The 20,372-nt window shown below is 35.7% G+C and overlaps 1 protein-coding gene across 1 annotated transcript in view; it reads left to right on the top strand.

Annotated features, from left to right (window-relative positions):
* Window positions 1-20,372, top strand: part of hob (bridge-like lipid transfer protein family member hobbit) — an 844,941-nt gene that overhangs the window by 778,164 nt on the left and 46,405 nt on the right. The window contains exon 45 of the mRNA XM_090409957.1: window positions 7,038-7,134. Within this exon, the coding sequence (XP_090266083.1) occupies window positions 7,038-7,134 (97 nt within the window). The remainder of the gene's footprint in view (window positions 1-7,037; window positions 7,135-20,372) is intronic.

A 20,372-nucleotide genomic window follows, 5' to 3' on the forward strand; every position in this document is an offset into this window, starting at 1 on the left:
TCCACTGCATGGAACCAGTAGAGATCAGTTCTGGACCATGGAGACTTTCACCGAATTTTTCATTAATCTTTTCAATCATATTCCAGACCCTCTGTTCAAATTAGAATAATGCTACCTGGAATTGAGATATGTGGTTAAAATTCAAACAAGTAGTAAAACAGAATATGATGGAATGGGGAAAGGAACAGGCTTTCCTCAAAAGAAAAAAGCTGAAAGACCTGTATAAAGAGTGAAGCTGTTTCATAGCAAACTAACACAATGATATAGAATGTAGCAACATGATTAGAAACATTAACATAGAGATAACAAAAACACGTAGAAGAAAGAAATTTTTAAATTAAAATACAGCAGCACTTCAACTGCATTCTTCAATAGACAATTCACTAAATTTCTGCAAAGAAAGGACTATCACTCAAATCTACATTGATGGTGAAGATGTTCACTACTCAAGACATCCTTAACTCCTTTCAAAAACGCTACAAAAATCTGTTTGAAGACAATAGTACTGTTGGAAATTATAACTCTTGAAGCATTGATAGCTTTCCTGTTCATACCTCGTGATGGGCTTGACAGACCCATTAAAACCATCTGATGTTACCACAGCCTATAAAGAATGCCAGACAAGAAAATCCCCAGGACCTGATGGTCTAGGGATAGAACTTACTGCAAGGCCTGGGATTTTATTTTTCCCACTCTAGTTATGCTATTTAATTCTTTTCTCTCATCAGGACACATACCAAGTGAATTTGTAGCAAGCCATATCTTCCTCATTCCAAACCTAATAGTGATCACACCTTAATCAGCAGCGAGACCTATTTCTGTATCTAATACTGACTACAAGATATTTTTCTGCATTATCAATAACAGGCTCAAAGTCAGAATGAGATACATAATTAAAAGCACACAGGTGTATGAAGTTCCAGGCTGAGCAGTAGAATTTAATCTGTTTCTGCTATGTGATCTAATCTGCTTAGTTAATACAAAAAAGCAGTCAATGACAGTGCTATCAGTAGACCTTACTCAAGCATTATAATGTCCAGCATCCCTTTCTGTTCCATGTCTGCCAGCAAATTGGTGTACGTAAAAAGCTGCTATCCATTATCAAAGGAGCCTATGCCAATCCAACTATCTACCTCCTAGTTAATGGGTTCTTGTCAGTCCTGGTCAAAATTTTCAAAGGAGTCAATGGACTAAGAGTCACGGTCTCTTAGTCCATTGCTCTTTGCATTGGTTCTTGAACCTTTCTTACAGGAAGTCAACAATACACGTGCTGTGCGAGGAATAACAGTTCCTTCAACTATGAAGGAAAACAAGGTATGAGCATTTGCCGATGATGTAATAGGCACTTTGGAGGATAGTGATTCCATATATATCTTTTTTGGTATTTTGAAAAAATTCAGCAAGATCACTAGATTAACTACTAATGCAGACAAGACAAAATTAAAAGTTTTTGGAGTAAAGTGGGATCTTGGAGGCATTCCTTTTGGACTAACTCTTAAGAGAGAACCACTCATTACACATGGAATTCCCTTCTCCTCTTACCCAACATTACCTTTACTTTTAAAGCTATAGTACTCAAAACCATAATCTTTCCTACTGTTATGCATAATAAATATTATAGACATCACAGAAGCTGAAGAAAAGCAATTATATAGAAAGCTTGGTCAATTTTTTTTGTCGATACCAAGAAGTTAAAAAGGAATTTCTTCAACTGTCAAAGAAGCATGGATGATTTGGGCTTTCAGTCTTAAAATTCTGCTATTTAAATAATACAGCTTCAAAAATCCATAAAATATTGCAGAACAATCACACATGTGCAGACCTTCTCCTGTACTACCTGGGTTTTCATTTTTCCTTGTTTGGAGTAAATGATTATAAAGGTCCAAAAGCTGAGACTGTTCCTGAATACTACAACACTCTGTTCTTAACTGCAACACTCTGTTCTTAATTAAGACTGTCTTAAAAACAGTCTTAATTATCTTAAAAAAAAGTAAAATTTGGTATAAAGAAATCTTTAATCTCTTTCGCTACGAACTTCCACAGTTGGGTATTGACAACAACACTTTTTCTTGATTTATTGAAGTTCCAAGGATATCCTAATAGGAGGGATCTTGTTTGGAGAATTGCATATGGTTGCCTTCCAGTCAGTACCATCATTTGGAGGTACTTTAACATCAGAGATCCAATCTATGACAATACTGTTACCATTTGGAAACAATAGAGCATGCATTCTACAGCTGCCCTCTTGCCCTGTGTATTTGGAACAGATTATGTAATGTGTTGGGCATTCCATTACTTTCAACAGAACAGGTTATTTTTTTTTTGCAGTACCCACCACCTGTCATCAATGGGAAGAGAATTTTGATTTTTATAATTAATGAATTAAAATACCATTTATGAAAGGTTAGAAAGAAACATGGATTTGAAATCCAGCAATATGACATCCAAATGAATGCTTTATAATATTGTATTGTGGAAAGTTTATTGTTCAGTCACGCGATTTTTGTATTTAGAAAGAAGCATTCTCGGATGTATCAAATGTTTGACTAGGTGGTGTAGAACCATCCACTTATGCAATATTCAGCAGGGAAAGGGAGAAGATAAAATTCTGTTTATTTTTGTTGTGAGAGGTTTTTTAAATCGTTCCATCCTCTTAATTCATTGTGGGCTTATAGTCAATTGCAGGGATGACTGAAGAGCAATCCCAGGCAGAGAAGGCTAATTCAAGGTGGTTAACTCAGACAAGACTAACTACTTGGGTATCAGTCATCTTTGTGCTTTAGTTTCAATTGGTCTTTTGGTTATTCATCTATATGAGATTGGTGAAAAAGGAAAACTGATAGTCTTTGACATATGATGGTATAAAAAAGCTGAGGCCTTTTTGCTATCTATCTGTCTGTCTTTCTTTCTCCTAATACTATCAGGCTGTCTTGCACCCATATACTAAGTACTTTAGGTCTATCTATGATGAGCACCCTTTTACTTTTTCACCTCAAGGTCAAAACTGGTCTGGGTAGTGACCCTTCCCATAATGCATAGCATAATACATGTCTATAAGGATATGTGTATTGTGTTATGGGATACTAAGGCAATCGATGTGAAGTCATTTGCCTCTATATACAAATAGCCCAGGTGTGAAGTGACTTCACATGCAAACTTTATTTACTTACTCTTGAATAAAGGATGAAACCAAAAATATAATTTCTTGGCATCTTTAATTTATAGTATAACCAAGTGAAAAAACTTTCAACATACACATACTGTATTATGTTGTATATACAACACTTATGTCAATGTGTTGGAAATGTCTTAAAGAACCAACAAACAGAAACATTTTATGAAGTCAGATTTCTGAATAATAAAAACAAAGTATTGTACACCCACACTTCATAGAACCGACCTTGGCTTTGTGCCAAGAATGATCAATTCATGCTGAAGGGGTGAAATAAACAAAGGATGCATGAATTGCCCACCAACACGCGAAGTCACGTGCTTTATCCATTTTCCAACTGTTCTATAAGCAAAATAGTTACCACTTTAAGAACTAGAATTTTCATAAAAGAAAGGCCAATTTTTCAACATACAATAATAAACACCCATCCCACAAAATGCATTGATTATCCTAATATTGGAATGGATTCTCCTTCTTTTGACATGCACAGAACTGTTGAAGGGTCTCACATCTGTGGGCGTACAGTATGTTTAGAAAAGACAACTATTTACCTGTTATAAAATGTATTAGAAAATGTAAAATTTGACTCAGCTGTGGTATGCTAAAGCATTATGCAGTTAACTTGTATCATATTTGTAATAGCAACATAAAAAACAGTTTGCGATTGTTTTACTTTATAAATAAGGCTAGATAAATACTTTATAAATAAGGCAAGAATCTCGTTCGTTATTGTAATTAACCAGACAAATCGCTCCACCAACTAAGAACAGCCATGCACCACCATCCACTTTCACTATATAATTTAAGGAAATTACATCGTACTAGGATATACATTAAAATAAATTTTAATATATTTCAATATTTCGGCAACGTCACGTTGCCATTTTCAAGAACTTAAGTACAAGACACGTGCACGCAGGCACAACAAAACAGTAAGTGAGGAAGAAGTAGGAAGCTATTATTTCTCCTAAAGTCCGATTGTATCCTCTAGCGGGCAATGTTGGTATTCTTGGGCGATTGGGCTGAAGGTCTTCTGATGTAGGTTTCCCAAATTTGAGGAAGTCTCATGCAGCCAAATTTGTTGAGGTTTGGATTGTTTCTTAGGGCTGAAGCTGATTCCATGAAAAGCCTTTCATATCTGTATTTGCTATGGTGTATTATCCTGGCTTTCTTCCACCGTATTCTATGGCACGTGCGAGGGCATCGAGTGCTTCAGGTTTCACACTAAGTGATGACAGGCTAACTACCGTTTCGGTAGGAAGTTGCGGTTTCGAGATCACGTCCTTTTTTAAATTTTAAATTTAAAAAAGCCCTCGCACGTGGCCACAACTTCGCCATTGCGCCCAGAAGAATACCTGCTGAGGATATCATGATATGAATTGAACGCGGGATTCAACACCTTCCAAGCCATGTCGCCAACGATATCAGACTGGATGTAGCTTGTGTTCTGACCAAAGCTAAACCACCTAAAACCAACATGCCCAGTAAAGAAATTAAATCGCTATTAGAATTAAAGAAAAACAAGAAAATAATAATCACCAAAGCTGACAAAGGGAATGACACAGTATTGCTTAACCAAAAAGATTACACAGGTAAGCTGAAATCTCTATTGTTAGATCGGGCCACTTACCTCCCTATCGAGTATAATCCCACCAACTCACAAATTAGAAAACTCCACAGGTTCCTTAAGAAGGTCACTTCTTGGCCTGTGGAAATCACTAACAAATTAAAACCATATAACTCCATACCCCCCTCCCATATTTATGGACTCCCAAAAATTCACAAGGAAAATGTGCCATTACGTCCCATTGGATGGCATTGATTCTCCCACATACAAACTAGCTAAACATTTGGCCAAAGCTCTCTCACACTATACTGGCAACACACCTTCATACATAAAAAACTCAGCCCACTTCAAAGCCAGCATAGAAAACCTTACGCTCAAATACACTGACATAATCATCAGTTTTGATGTCTCCTCCTTATTTACAAATGTCCCACTCAAAGAATCCTTAGAGCTAATCCAAGCTAAATTTCCTCCCGATATCACAGCCCCATTTCAGTTCACAATGAACTCAGGCTATTTTGTTTGGCAAGGAAAATTCTACAAACAAATAGAGGGGACAGCCATGGGTTCTCCACTCTCCCCACCCTTGGCCAATTTTTATATGGAGACTTTTGAAGAGAAAGCCTTAAACTCTGCCCCACAAAAACCATCCGTTTGGCTTAGCTATGTAGATGATGTATTCGCTATTTGGCCACATGGCTCTGATGCACTCCTCTCCTTCTTAACACACTTAAACAACCAACACCCCAGAATCAAATTCACCCTGGAAGAGGAAAAAAACAACTGCATTTCTTTCTTAGACACACTAGTCACCCACCAACCTGATGGAACCTTGGTTTTCTCAGTATATAGAAAACCCACCCATACAGGCAGATACATTCACCAACAATCCCACCACCCTCCTCACAACAATATGGAGTCATTAAGAAACTACACAACAAGGCTAAACTTATCTGCTCGAATGACAATGCCCTAACCGCAGAACTAAACCACATTCTCAACACTTTCTCAGCCAATGGCTACCCCCCCCAAAAAAAAAAAAAAATCCAAAAAATATTGAAACCAATAAACCACAATCCCCCCCCCTCACAACAAGGATTACTCTAAATCCATCACCATACCCTACATCCGAGGCACCTCGGAAAAAATCACAAAAATCTTAAAAAAACATAACTTAACTTCTTGTTACAGACCATATTAAAAATTGGCATCCCTTATCCGCTCTACTAAAGACCAACCTCCCTCCCCCCCCTAGACCTACCTGGTGTATACCAGGTCCCTTGCAGCTGTAAGCTGTCTTACTTTGGCCAAACAGGCAGGACAGCAAATATCAGAATTTCAGAACACAAGGACTACATCCGTTTTCACCAATACAGCCACTCTGGCCTTGCTGACCATGTGCTGGATACCTGCCATAGAATACGTGTGTAGAGGCTTAAGTGCTGTGAAGACATCATGTTGGAGGCTTAATGGATTTTTTACACCGTAGCGAATACAGATATGAAAGGCTTTTCATGGAATCAGCTTCAGCCCTAAGAAACGATCCAAACCTCAACAAATTTGGCTGCATGAGACTTCCTCAAATTTGGGAAACCTACATCAGAAGACCTTCAGCCCAATCGCCCAAGAATACTAACATTGCCCACTAGAGGGCACAATCAGGACTTTAGGAGAAATAATAGCTTCCTACTTCTTCCTCACTTACTGTTTTGTTGTGCCTGCGTGCACGTGTCTTGTACTTAAGTTCTTATAAATGGCAACGTGACGTTGCCGAAATATTGAAATGTATTAAAATTTATTTTAATGTATATCCTAGTACGTTGTAATTTCCTTAAATTATATAGTGAAAATGCATAACCAACATCTAAGCCTTTCCATGAGAACCACCATCCACTGAATCAAGAAGAAGCTCTTAATCTGTCAATCCTTCCAGTGTCCAGGCTGGGTAAGTTTTCCTGCGCGGCCTGGTTGGCCGAGTGCTTAGCCTATCCACTCTCCAGCCAAAAGGCTGCAGGTTCGAATCCTGCCATGGGCATGGATGTTTTTGATTGTCTGTGAAAATGCTAGTGGTAGTGGTGGACAGTAAATGGCTTTAGTGTAGATGATACGGTTTGCTGTAGTTGGTAGATTGAGTGTCAGAGACGGAGAGCTGTAGAGTAGGTGCCCTCCCTCGATGAGTCCTTGGACTCATCGAGGAAGGGCACTTTCTAAATGTTCTCTTTTTTCATTAATTTTAACTATCAGCAGTAATTTATTTTAATCATTTCTAGTATTGTCTAAAAACTTTGTTTTATGTAGGTATTCCAAAGTCACCAAAAGTGATGATTCTGTAGAACATCTGCTTGAGCTAGATTATGTTAAAGTAACAAATCTTCTACCTAACCAGCCATACAAGGTAAATTATCTGGTTTTTCTCCTCATTTTATACATGGGAGATCATCTATAAAATGTATAAAAAATATATATAATTTTATGTCATCAAAATGTTAAATACGTTAAAGTTAATTTGATTAAACTTTGATTACACTAAAACAAATTTGAAGTTGAATTTAAATCCAAATACAAATTCGCAGTTTAGATCTATTGCATATTTATATTCAGAGATTGGTAATTGAGCAAGTATATGCAGATAAGATTGTCCTGTATAATATGATTTTAATAGCAGCAATTGTGTTTTCTTAGAAAGTGTTTATGAAATCATTATGAAAAATTATGGAGACATACTACCATGTTAGAGAACTTACTTTAATTATATTAAAAGTAAAACAGCAAATTAAAACACAAACACACATGCACACACACTTTTAAACTGTTGAGAGGTGTTTACAGGGTTGACACTGGGGAGTTCTTTCGCTTGGTTGAACAGCGGGAAGGAGTGATGACAAGAGGCTCTCCCTGGAAGTTACGAAAGTAAACTGTGGGTGAGGAGTGGTTTCTTTGCATGGAGGGTGGTTAAACCATGGAATGCATTGCCTGATGGAGTGGTGAGAGCGAGAACGGTCAATGAGTTCAAGGAGTGGTATGATAGACTTTGTGTTTCTTAGGGGGAGAGCCCTCCCCTCAATGAGTCTTGATAGACTTTATGTTTCTTAGGAAGGACCTCCCACGATGAGTCTTTTGACTCCATGGAGGCCTGAATAATAATAATAAAATAATAACATACACACACACTGGATCACAAGCTGCATTGGTATATACTACAGTGGACTAAGAATAACTAGTTTGGTGAACTGTTGAATGTAGCCTGACCTCTGATGAAAACATTAAATTTAAAATAACTTAAAATCAAATAAAAAAAATAATTAAAATCAAGAATTGAAAAAATCCATAAATACATTTGGTAAAACTACATTAGCTGCTATTAGTTTCTATAGTCCTGTTATTTTAAATTTCTGTTTGGTGTCTGAGAGTTTTCTTCTAATTTCCAATATCTGGTATCCAAATTCTTGCTTGAAAAATTGTTGAATTGCCTCTTTTTCCACCTACAGTGTGGGCTGTAGGTGAGCTATTCAAATTCTGGGGACTTTAAGCCATCATATTTGTTCAAATTTGGTTGGTTGGTTGATAAGCGTTTCACAGGCTTCATATTAAGGTCATCATCTGGAGTATAAACAAATATACAAGGACAAGCTGAGTTACATTTCACATAGTATGCTAAAGAAACAATGATCTGATCATCGGTTAGTCTACTGGCATGACCTCTAGTGAAAATAAAAATATGGATAAAATTAATTAGTTATTTAGAAACTACATCAAAGCTAAATTCAATTTAAGATAACATAAGAGAAACATTCTTTCATATAGATAGTTTTCTTACAATAACAATGATGTCCTATTTTTAACATGATAATTATTATATTAGATTTAAGATTCTGGATTATCTACAGTCCTGTTTATAGTTAACTCTACTCACGGAACCTTTCTCCCTAAGAGTTAACTATAAACAGGACTATAGATAATCCAGAATCTTAAATCTAATATAACAATTGTCATGTTAAAAATAGGACATCATTGTTATTGTAAGAAAACTATTTATATGAAAGAATTTAATAAATTTAACACATGTAAGCCAACCGTAATCACTTTAATATTTTAAAGGTACAAATATTTCGTACTGAAAATAACAGCACATCCTCAGTGTAGAACAAACTGTTACAGGAATGGAATACAAAGTACAGAACAGTCTATGGATCACCGATAACATTAAATTGTTGCCGCTTGCCAAAGATTAATTAATAAATATTAATAAATAATTCTTCAAAATAATTATTTCAATGATGGTTGCATAAGATAAGAATCTCCCAAACTATTTAAATTAAGGGGATATTTTATTCCACATTATCTCGAAGCTGAATAAGAAAACTCTAAGATAGAATCAAAGAGTTTCATGCCAAATATAGCAAACTATATAAGCCATTTGGTTCTTTATTTCATTAATCTCCCAAACTTTTGGGAGAGAGAGACAGTCATTTCGATTTATATTTGGCTGATGCAAAAGAGCTTCACAACTTTCTTTAAAAAGGCATTCATATTTAAACCTGCATCTATGGAGAAGACAAACTTTATCCCACTGGATGTTATGATTAGCGTCAATGCCATGATGTGCTAGACCAGATTTATGGGGTTTCATATATTCAATATAATATTGATGTTCCTTCATTCATTTTTTCCACAGAACAGCCTGTTTGTCCAAAGTATGATAAATTACATTCACATGGTATCTGGTAAACACCAGCCAATGATAGACGTACCAGTTTTTCTTTTATAGAAGGAGGCAACGTGATAAATTTATAGGAAAATATGTTGGAATGAGATGATATTTCTTCAATATTCAGCAAATAGGTTCTGAGATGCCTGAAATGTATGGAATTGGAACTCTGCAGTCTGTTGAAGGATCATCCTGAGGTGTAGGAACATAGGAGTCAGTTATCTTCTGGATTTGATTAGGGTTGAAACCATTAGATTCTATTAACTTTTTTATATGGAGAAGTTCTTGTTGTAAACTTAATGGAGAAGAGCACACTTTATGTGCTCTATTAATTAAAGATTTGATAATGCTGATCTTTTGAGAAGTGTGATCCCAAAAGTTTGAGAGATTCTTATCTTATGCAACCATCATTGAAATAATTATGTTGAAGAATTATTTATTAATATTTATTAATTAATCTTTGGCAAGCGGCAACAATTTAATGTTATTGGTGATCCACTGACTGTTCTGTACTTTGTATTCCATTCCTGTAACTGTTTGTTCTACACTGAGGATGTGCTGTTATTTTCAGTACAAAATATTTGTACCTTTAAAATATTAAAGTGATTACTGTTGGCTTGCATGTGTTAAATTTATTAACTTATTATGTCACAGGTACCTCTAAAAATTAGTTATATGAAAGAATGTTTCTTAACTTGTACATATTTGGTCTGATGTATTACAATAAATAACTTTTTTTATTAAAAGACCAGAAGATAAATGATAAAATATATATACAAAGAGCCAACAAGTTTCACTAGCCACTGTCTAGCATTTTCAAGGCTGAACTGGTGTGAGAACAAATGCATTGGGTTACATTTCAAAAAACATATACTTTAGTAACTGTTAGGCCGTTACATTTGATTATTCTGTTGGAAGGCGTGCATGTGTTCGAAAGCTTCAGTCAGATACCGGTACATGACCACGTGTTTTATAGTTGTTTGCATATTGTAATTCTGTTGAACTGAGAGAGATGATGAGATTTTTCCATATGTCTTTAAGAACAATGCCCTGATTTCTATTTAAATTATTGCCTGTGTGTAGTCATTCTCTGTAAGGCATAGAACTGTTTTTCCAATCTATAACGTGATTTGATGTTGAGAAATGATGTGCTAAACCAGATGTGATGATTCTATTATGATTGACATCTCCCACATGTTCCTTCTGTCTTATTTCAAAACTTCTCGAAGTCTGACCAATGTAAGAAAGGCCACACATGCATGGAATTTCATATACTCCAGGACATTTGAAGAAAGGTACCTCATCTTTAGGTGATCCTAAGATTTGTCTGATCATGGTAGTTGGTTTAAAAACCACTCTGATGTTATGAGCTTTTAACATTCTTGCCAATTTTGTGGAAACTGAATTAATATATGGAATGACAGCTGTGGACACATATTGGGGTACTGTAACACGTTGTTGGTGGTTATCTTTAAATAGCTATTTGTTTAAAATGTTAGTAGGGTATCCATTAAGCGATAGAGTGTTAGATATTAGTGACAGTTCTCTCTGTATCTCTGTTTCTTTTGAAATCGACCTTAAGGCTCTATTACGAAGCATGTGAATGATGCTGTGTTTTTGTGATCTATGATGGTTGGACGAATAATGTAGATATCTACCAGTATCTGTGGGTTTCCTGTAAATGGACAGTTGGAAATTGTTATCTTCTTTTTTTACTAGGATGTCAAGAAAAGGAAGTTCTTTGTTCTTCTCTAGTTCTATAGTGAATTTGATTTTATTGTGTAGTGAGTTGATTTTGTTCAGAAATACGAGAAGGTTTTCCATGGTGTCTTTCCAGATGATGAACACGTCATCAACATATCTCCACCAAATTGATGGTTTTGGTACAATGGTGGAAAGAATATCCTTTTCAAGTTTTTCCATAAAAAGGTCTGTGCATGGTGGTGACAGAGGGCTACCCATGGCTAGTCCTTCCAATTGTTTGTATACAGTGTTGTTGAATTTGAAGAAATTTGAATTCAGGCAATGATGAAACAGTTGCGTGATGTCTTGAGGGAAAAGATCTTGCAGAATGTTAACTACCTCTACGATCGGTACATTAGTGAATAAGGACACTACATCCAGACTAGCCATAATGTCCGTTTCTGATATTTTAATACTCTTGATGTTTTCTACAAAATGTTGAGAGTTTTTAATGTAGGTCTCTGTGTGTCTAATTGTTCCTTTCATTAATTTTGCCAGATGCTTTGTTAGTAGGTATGTAGGTGATGATCTTCCATCAACTATTGGACGAAGAGGAACATTTTCTTTATGAATCTTGGGAGCTCCATAAAGGCGTGGAGTGATAGGATGTAATGATTTAAGTTGTTTTTTAAGTTCATCCGACCAGCCGGTCATATTGCAGATAAGAGCGTTAGTCTCCAGATGATTACTCATGATGGGATTTTTATCTAAGACTTGGTAAGTGGAAATGTCTGCTAGTAACAAATTATCTTGTCGAAGTAATCTTTGGAGTTGAGAATGACCGTTGAATTTCCTTTATCGGCTTTTGTTATTATAATGTCTTTGTTGTTACGTAAGTTGCGGAGAGCTTTCTTATCATAAGGAGTGATATTAGGTATTGGTGGTTTTGCTGAAGCAAGAATAATCGTACTCTTGAACCTGATCGCATTTGCTGTAGCCTCCGGAAGAGGAAAAAGACTTTTTTCTATCCCACATATGAAATCCATTTTAGGGATAAAATTAGGGGAGATGGCAAAGTTGAAACCCTTTTTTAGGATTTCTGATTCGTGATTAGAAAGCTTGTGATCTGAAAAGTTAAAAATCACTTTGTTGTTAGGCAGACTGTGATGCGACTGGAATTTTTTCTTATATAGAAATTCGAATTTCTTAATTTGTCTAATTTTACTCGTTGTGAAAGTTTTTTCGTAGCTACGATGTAATACTTGATCTATATCATTCCACGTCGTGTAGTCTAAACTGTTCGATATGTCATCAAATTGATCTCTACACTTCGCGTCAATAATGTTAAGCTCATACCTGGTATGTTGTATCCTTTCTCTTAATAGCGCTAACGAAGTCTTGTGATATATTCTTTTTGCTGCTGTAGATTGGATATGCCCTTTTACTACTAAGAACTTCGGGATGATAGCGAAATCTACCTTCTACATGACGTGGAATGATATAGAATAGAATGATAAAGAAGCAGCTGTGGTATTACGCACAGGCAATAATTTAAATAGAAATCAGGGCATTGTTCTTAAAGACATATGGAAAAATCTCATCATCTCTCTCAGTTCAACAGAATTACAATATGCAAACAACTATAAAACACGTGGTCATGTACCGGTATCTGACTGAAGCTTTCGAACACATGCACACCTTCCAACAGAATAATCAAATGTAACCCAATGCATTTGTTCTCACACCAGTTCAGCCTTGAAAATGCTAGACAGTGGCTAGTGAAACTTGTTGGCTCTTTGTATATATATTTTATCATTTATCTTCTGGTCTTTTAATAAAAAAAGTTATTTAAAGAATGTTTCTCTTATATTATCTTAAATAGAATTTAGCTTTGATGTAGTTTCTAAATAACTAATTAATTTTTAATTTTATCTGTATTTTTTTTTCACTAGTGGTCGTGCCAGTAGAATAACTGGTGATCAAATCATTGTTTCTTTAGCATAATGTATGAAATATAACTCAGCTTGTCCTTGTATATTTGTATATACTCCAGATGATGACCTTAATATAAAGGTCGAAGCGTCGGGAAATTAAAATAGTTATTTATAATACGGTTGTAAAGTCCATAATTTCTAAAATCAACTTCTTTTTCATTCCACATATGTTTGTCCCATGGAAGAGTCTTCCCCATACTATTTTTTCTAATGAACATAACTTACAACTCTTTAAGTAACAGATTCCTTTCATCTTGCTAATCACTTGACGATGTGTAGTGCTGTCATGCTATAGGTCTTGAAACTTCTCTTGTATGGGGGTTAAGAAAAAAACAGACACCTGCTATCTATCTTGCAGGTCTATTATCCATACCCATTTCCTCCTTGAATCCTGCAAAAAATTCAAAAAAATCATGCATATGATATGTTGCATTCCACTAGAGTGCTAATAAATTACTAAACAGAACCTCTTCTTTTACAAACTGACTTTTAGAGTATTTGCTGCTTATTAAACCAGTTCTGTATTCTTATCTTAACCAATCTTTCTAGTACCTTCAGTATTGCTGCAATTATGCAGAGTTATCTTTAAAGGAAGACCATTGCTGTGAAACCACTCTTGTGCAGTGATTCTGGATTGTCTTTCTTTCTTTTACTTCTTTGAACCATCACATTTATGGACTAATCATTAAACAATCAGATCAAGAACAAGATGAGTTCCTCACATTTCCTAAAAATACACAGCTATATATTACCTATCTTTACAGCCTTTTTTTAATACCTGGCTATTTAACATCCCATGTTTCATACCTCCAGTTTATTCACTTCTATCTTTCTAGTGTTTCTCTCTCCTCTAGGTGGCTTTGTACAACATCATGCTCACCGGTATGAAATTTCTTGACAAAATGTTCATTACACAATTCTTCTACATAATGACCACCTTGCCACAAGTGTGACACTGTCACATACTTCCATAATCATTCTTCCTCTTATTGGGTTTCTTTTGACCTTACTGGACAATCTTCTCTTGTCCTGTGTTTTCTCTTTCCTCACCATGCTTTCCACTTTTGTAGTCTATATCATATTCTCCTGCTGCTATCTTATAATCCTTTTATTGCAACTTTTTTTCAATATTTAGTTTAATTGTTCATTCATTTTAATTGTTTATTGCTTTTTTTCAGGTATCTTTTAATCAGTTCCCAAATTTGGTTGTTCTCTTATTCTTAGTAGTTCACCTCATTATATTGTTATAAGAAGACCATAGACCTCTCCATAATTGTCTCTCCTGCAGTTCTTTCTCTCTCTCTCACACACACACACCTGTTTTGACTCTCCTACCTGTCTAGTCCTGACCAGCCACTTTTGAAGTTTGAATGATCACACTGATTAACCAGTGGTAGAGTGGACACCTCATTCGCATTATATTTTTTGAGGCTATTATGTAGTCCAACAGTAAAAACTCCTGTTGCTTCAATCACATGCATTCGGAGGTAGTTTTTTCTTCTCACCTGCCAAAGGTTATAAAATCTATAGTATGTCAGTATACTGTAGATGAACTAAGTTATTTCACAGAAACATAAGAAAAAAAGTGCACTCTCCTTGTTCCATATCTCTATTTTCAGTTGATATTCCCATTAATAAAATCTCATTAATTGTACTAAACATGCTTTCTACGTTTCTAGGTCCATTAACATCTTTTGATATTTTGTCAAATTTATCTGAATGAAGCCATGACATGTATGGTTTTCTTGTACCTCTCTTTGAGAGAGTATGATTCCTCTGCCATTGACAGTACCCTCCCTCCTCTTTTGTCTTTGCTATTCTCTTTATATCCTTCCACATTAATTTTAAATAATTCAGACAACTGACCAGGGATTCTGATCTGATATCCATTTCTCACTTTCACTTGATGCATCCAGTTAGTAAGTACCCACTGGATACTGAACAAACAAAGATAGACTGAAAATTTGAGACTTAGCTGACAAATTTGTTTTGTTTAAGCTAATTCAGAATACAATTTTGTATCCTGTATTGTTATTTTTATGTATTTTTTGTATTTCGCATGTAAAACATGATGAAATGCATGTCATTTGGGATGTTGCTGAAATAAACAAAGTCTCTGCTCTCTTTGTGAAGAAACCAGGGTGAACAGCGAAAAGTCTGCTGCTGGAACAAACTCAGTATCATCAGAATTCAAGATACTCCTATCAGCATGAGAAGCATCAATGTAAAAGAATTTAAATTGACAGAAGAACTAGAGAAATATCATGTGTTAATGAAACAAATAAGACTAAAATGGATGAAAACCTGCTAAATAATAAATATAGGGTGATATATTCGATAGCAACCAGGAAAAGGAAGGAACAACAATAGCATTCACCACCAAACATGAAGAAATGGAAAAACTTATTGATTGGCAAGCAGTTTCAAGTAGAGATATATGGTTAAATTTCAAGATAGGGAATTGGACAGCAAGTCTTATTTGTACTTATAGAAGTTTCCTCTAAGAAAGTGGAAGAAATTTTGGTGTTGTTGGAAAAGGCAGTTGACATAAAAAAATGGAAAAGCTGGTCCTTGTTGGAGATCTAAACAACAGGTAAACAATGAATCCCAGGCATATAGAAATGTTTTAAGAAAATATGGATAAAAGGGCAAAGCTAATTATAATAACTACCTACAGGATTTCTGTTCAGGATATGGACTAATCATCACTAACACTATGTTTCAATATAAAGCGGTTCACATGGAGAGAAGCCACAATAAAAAAAAGATCAAAAAAAAAAAATCTTATTGTCTGCCTTATTGTTGAGACCTTCATGGTTCTTAAGGATTTAAGCACATACAAGGGATTTGAGATTATAAGTGATCGTCACTTAGTTTTAAACAGAACTGAAAATGAATATCACATGTAAAAGAAAAATACATAAGAAAGTTTTTAAAAAAAATTAGCCATGCAGCTTTTACAGATGGACCAATTATTCACCAAATATTATAGAATAGATTTTTGGTGAATAATATGTAGAAATATTATTCACCAAAAAAAATGAAGGAGTTTGAAAACAAGAATCAACCATAAAGTCTTGATAGCAAACTCTGGAGGAAAAAAAAAAGATTCAGCTAGGGAGGCTGTGTGATGAAACTGTCTGCAAGAAGCAAAAAAAAATCAGAACTGTGGTGAACAAAAGAAGTTAAAGGCATACTGGAAAACAAGAAAGTGTATTTAAAGTTCCTATCAAGTAAGTCAGCAGATGCCTTAAAAAATATTGAGAAAAATGTAAGAGAGCTAAGCTATTTATAAAAGTAGCTAAACAAACGTGATGGGAAATTAAAGAAAGAGTACTATAAAAGAAATCGGATATTAAAGGTCACATGAAAACTGAAACTAAAAATATTCTGGATATCTGAAGTAATTACTTTTACAATAAACAACCAGTAACAGAACAGTTCTAGAAAATATTTAAGAAGAAGGCAATTAGGAGTACATGTCAATACGTGGGATAGAAAAAGCTTTGAAAACCTTGAAACGTGGTAAGGCAGCTGGAGTAGATGATATTCAATCAGAAATTCTCAAATATGGAGTTATAAAAGTTATACTGTGGCTACACTGCATAATTAAAATGGCTTGGTCAGAAGTTCAAACTCTAGATGATTATAGAATATCTTTAATAATGCCAATCTTTAAAATTTTCCTTGATGTTTGAGGTAAGATTTATGCATGCCTACTTGAGAAGAAGCTAAGAGAAACTTGTGGAAGAGAAACTTGGAGAAGAACATGCTGGGTTCAGGCAAAATAGAGGTGGTCCTTGTCAGGATCAGATTTTTACTTTATGAGAAATAATTGAAAAATTGTGGAAATATGACAAGGATCTGTACTTAAGTTTCATCATCATCATCAAATTCCTGCCATGTACCCTCAAGGGGTGTACAGGATATGATAGTACTACATGAAAAAAATTACATCATTATTAATTTCCTATCTACAATTTTCCTCCAAATCAGTCTGTTACTTTTCAAGACTCCAACATTATCAGATCTTATATTTCTATCGTCTAAAGCACTTTGTACCGTATCAATCCACCTATATCTTGGTCTTCCTCTGGGTCGTTTTGCTGCCAACCTGGCAGAGAACACTTGTTTTGCTAATCTTTCCTCGCCCATTCTGTTTAAGTGACCATACCACCTAAGATTAGCTCTGCTAACGCATTCCTGGATGCTTACAATGTCAAGTTCTTTCCTAATATCCTCGTTTTTAATATGATATTGCCATTGATGCCATCTGTTCATGCCTATAATCTTTCTCAGGACTCTCATATCTGTGGTATCTAGTCTTTGGTCAAGTGTTTTACTTCTGACGCAGCTCTCAGAGCCATAAGTTAAAACTGGTTTGAACACTGTCTTGTACACAGCTAATTTAGTGTTCCGACTGATTTCTCTCTTATTTCATATGAATTTATTCAATTGACTTCCCACCATACCAGCTTTGCTGATTCTGTTGTCTATTTCTATATTTAATTTACCATCTTCAGTAAAAATCGTGCCTAAATAGCTGAAATGTTTTACTTGTTCCACAGGTTCTCCATTCACAACACAGTTGACATTTTCAATGATTCTGCCTATTTTCATTGTCTTTGTCTTTTTATTGCTGACCTTCATACCATATCTATTACAACAGCTATTCAATTTAGTCAGAGAATCTTGCAGACTTGTAGCAGATTTATTTAGAAGTATAACATCATCAGCATAAAGCAAAGAGCTGACATTAACATCTCCAATTTTGATATGTTTAATACCACTTTCCTTCATAATGTGATCCATATAGATAATGAATAACAGAGGGGATAATGTACATCCTTGTCTCACACACCAGATTTAACATTAAACCATCTTCCTGTACTTCCTTCAATTCTAACTGCTGACTTTCAACTCAAAGAAAGACTAAGTATTGCTTGATATAATGCCCCATTGACACCATATAACTGCAGCGTATTGAATAGCTTCTCTCTTGGCACCTTGTCATATGCCTTTTCCAGATCGACAAAACTTAAATACAGATCTTTGTTATATTCCCATGCTTTCTCGACTATTTGTCGTAAAGTGAAGATCTGATCCTGACAGCCTCTATTTGGCCTAAATCCAGCTTGTTCTTCACTAAGCTTTTCTTCCACAATTCTTCTCAACCGTTTCTCAAGTATACTTGCATAGATCTTGCAAGGAACACTCAGTAGGGAAATACCTTTGTAATTCTCACATGCAGTTTTATTTCCCTTTTTATATATGGGTACTATGAGAGCTCTACTCCAATCATCGGGAATTCGTCCCTCTGTCCAGGCTTTCTGAACTATGCAGTGCAGCCACTGTAAGACTCTTATACCACCATACTTCAGCATTTCTGGTCGAATATCATCTACTCCTGCTGCCTTTCCACATTTCAAGCCTTTGATGGCTTTTTCTACTTCTAGTATGGATATTATTATTATTATTATTATTATTATTATTATTAAACAAGACCTCATGGAGTCAAAGACTCATCTAGGAGGTCCTTTTATCTCACACACATCTCATCATACCGGGTCTTCTTAAACACATTCAAACTCCTTGCAGACACCACACTCTCAGGCAAGGCATTCCAATCATTCACAACTCTGCACGAAAAAAACCTGCCTCTCACTCCCCTACTCACACCCTCTTTATACAGTTTCCAGGGATGACCTCTGGTTCTCCCCTGATCTCCCACTATTCTCTGTAGAACTTCTCCACCATTAATCCTATAACAACCCCTTACCAACTTGTAGGTCTCTATCATATCTCCCCTCTTCCTTCTCTCCACTAGACTCTGCAAATTACAACTTTTCAATCTTTCCTCATACTCGACATTCCAGAGGTCAGAAACTACCTTAGTCAGTCGCCTTTGGACCCTTTCCAACATCTCTTCATCCTTCTGAAAACCAGGTGACCAAATCTGGGCACAATATTCCATGTGTGGCCTAATCGAAGCCTTATACAATGGAACAAGAATCTCCTACTTCTACACGTCAGTGTCCTCCTCATCATTCCCAGAAGTCTTTGTGTTGTCTTCACAATTTTGGCGATGTGTCCCCTAAATTTTAGATCCTTATCCACTATCACTCCCAGATCTCTTATTTCCTCTACTTCCAACAATATATTCTCACCAAACATAAATTCTGCATCCCATCTTTGTTTTCCAAATTTTAAAACCTTACATTTTGCAACATTGAACTCACATCCCCATTTGTTTGCCCAATCACTCAATTTATTCAAGTCTTCTTGCAAGGCCACAACATCTTCACTACTCTTTATGGTTCGTCCCAACTTTGCATCATCTGCAAACAACTGAATATCTCCATCCAAATCTTCGCCAATATCATTAATATACAAGTTAAATAGTAATGTCCCTAAAACAGATCCCTGAGGCACTCCACTAGTGACTTTCCTTTTCCTGGATATTGCACCCCCATACACAACTTGTTGATACCTATCAGATAGCTAGTCTCCAATCCAATGCACTAATCTAATATCCAACCCCATCTGCTCTAGTTTGACTGTCAACTTATCATGAGGTACTCTATCAAAAGCTTTTGCAAAATCCAAGTATATTACTGTGTATCCTTCTCCTCTGTCCAAGGAAGCAGTCACTTTATTGTAATAAGTAAGTAGATTACTAAAACACGACCTCCCTTTAGCAAATCCATGCTGTCCATCAAAGATTATACCATTGTTGTCAACCCAACTCTGGATCCTAGTTCTCACAAGCTTCTCCAACAACTTAACCACAACACCTGACACACAGATAGGCCTATAGTTTGATGCTTGAGTTCGATCACCTCCTTTATGAAGTGGCACAATCTTGCCCTCCTTCCACTCTTTAGGGACTTGACCAAGTGCAAGACTCGTATTAAAAAAATATGTCAAGGCAGGTGTCAACTCTCTGGCACATTCCTTCAGAATACGCGGTGATATATTATCAAGTCCCACAGCCTTATTTACATCTAGTTTACTCAACTCCCCAAACACCTCTTGCTCACTTACAGTCAGTCTCTCCTCCCCATCATCAATTGCTCTTAATCTCTCCATGAAGTCACATTCACAAGATTGAAAGATCTTTATGAACTGCTCATTAAGTATCTCCACCACACATTCTGCAACAGCTGTCTTTATACCATTTCCTCCAATCAATGTCATCCTTCCATAATCATTCTTTCTTTTGCTGGCTACATATCGAAAGAACTCCCT

This window comes from Typopeltis vanoorti, chromosome 20, assembly GCF_054136105.1.
Source record: "Typopeltis vanoorti isolate ZY-2024b chromosome 20, IOZ_Tvanoo_1.0, whole genome shotgun sequence".
Lineage (NCBI taxonomy): Eukaryota > Metazoa > Arthropoda > Arachnida > Uropygi > Thelyphonidae > Typopeltis > Typopeltis vanoorti.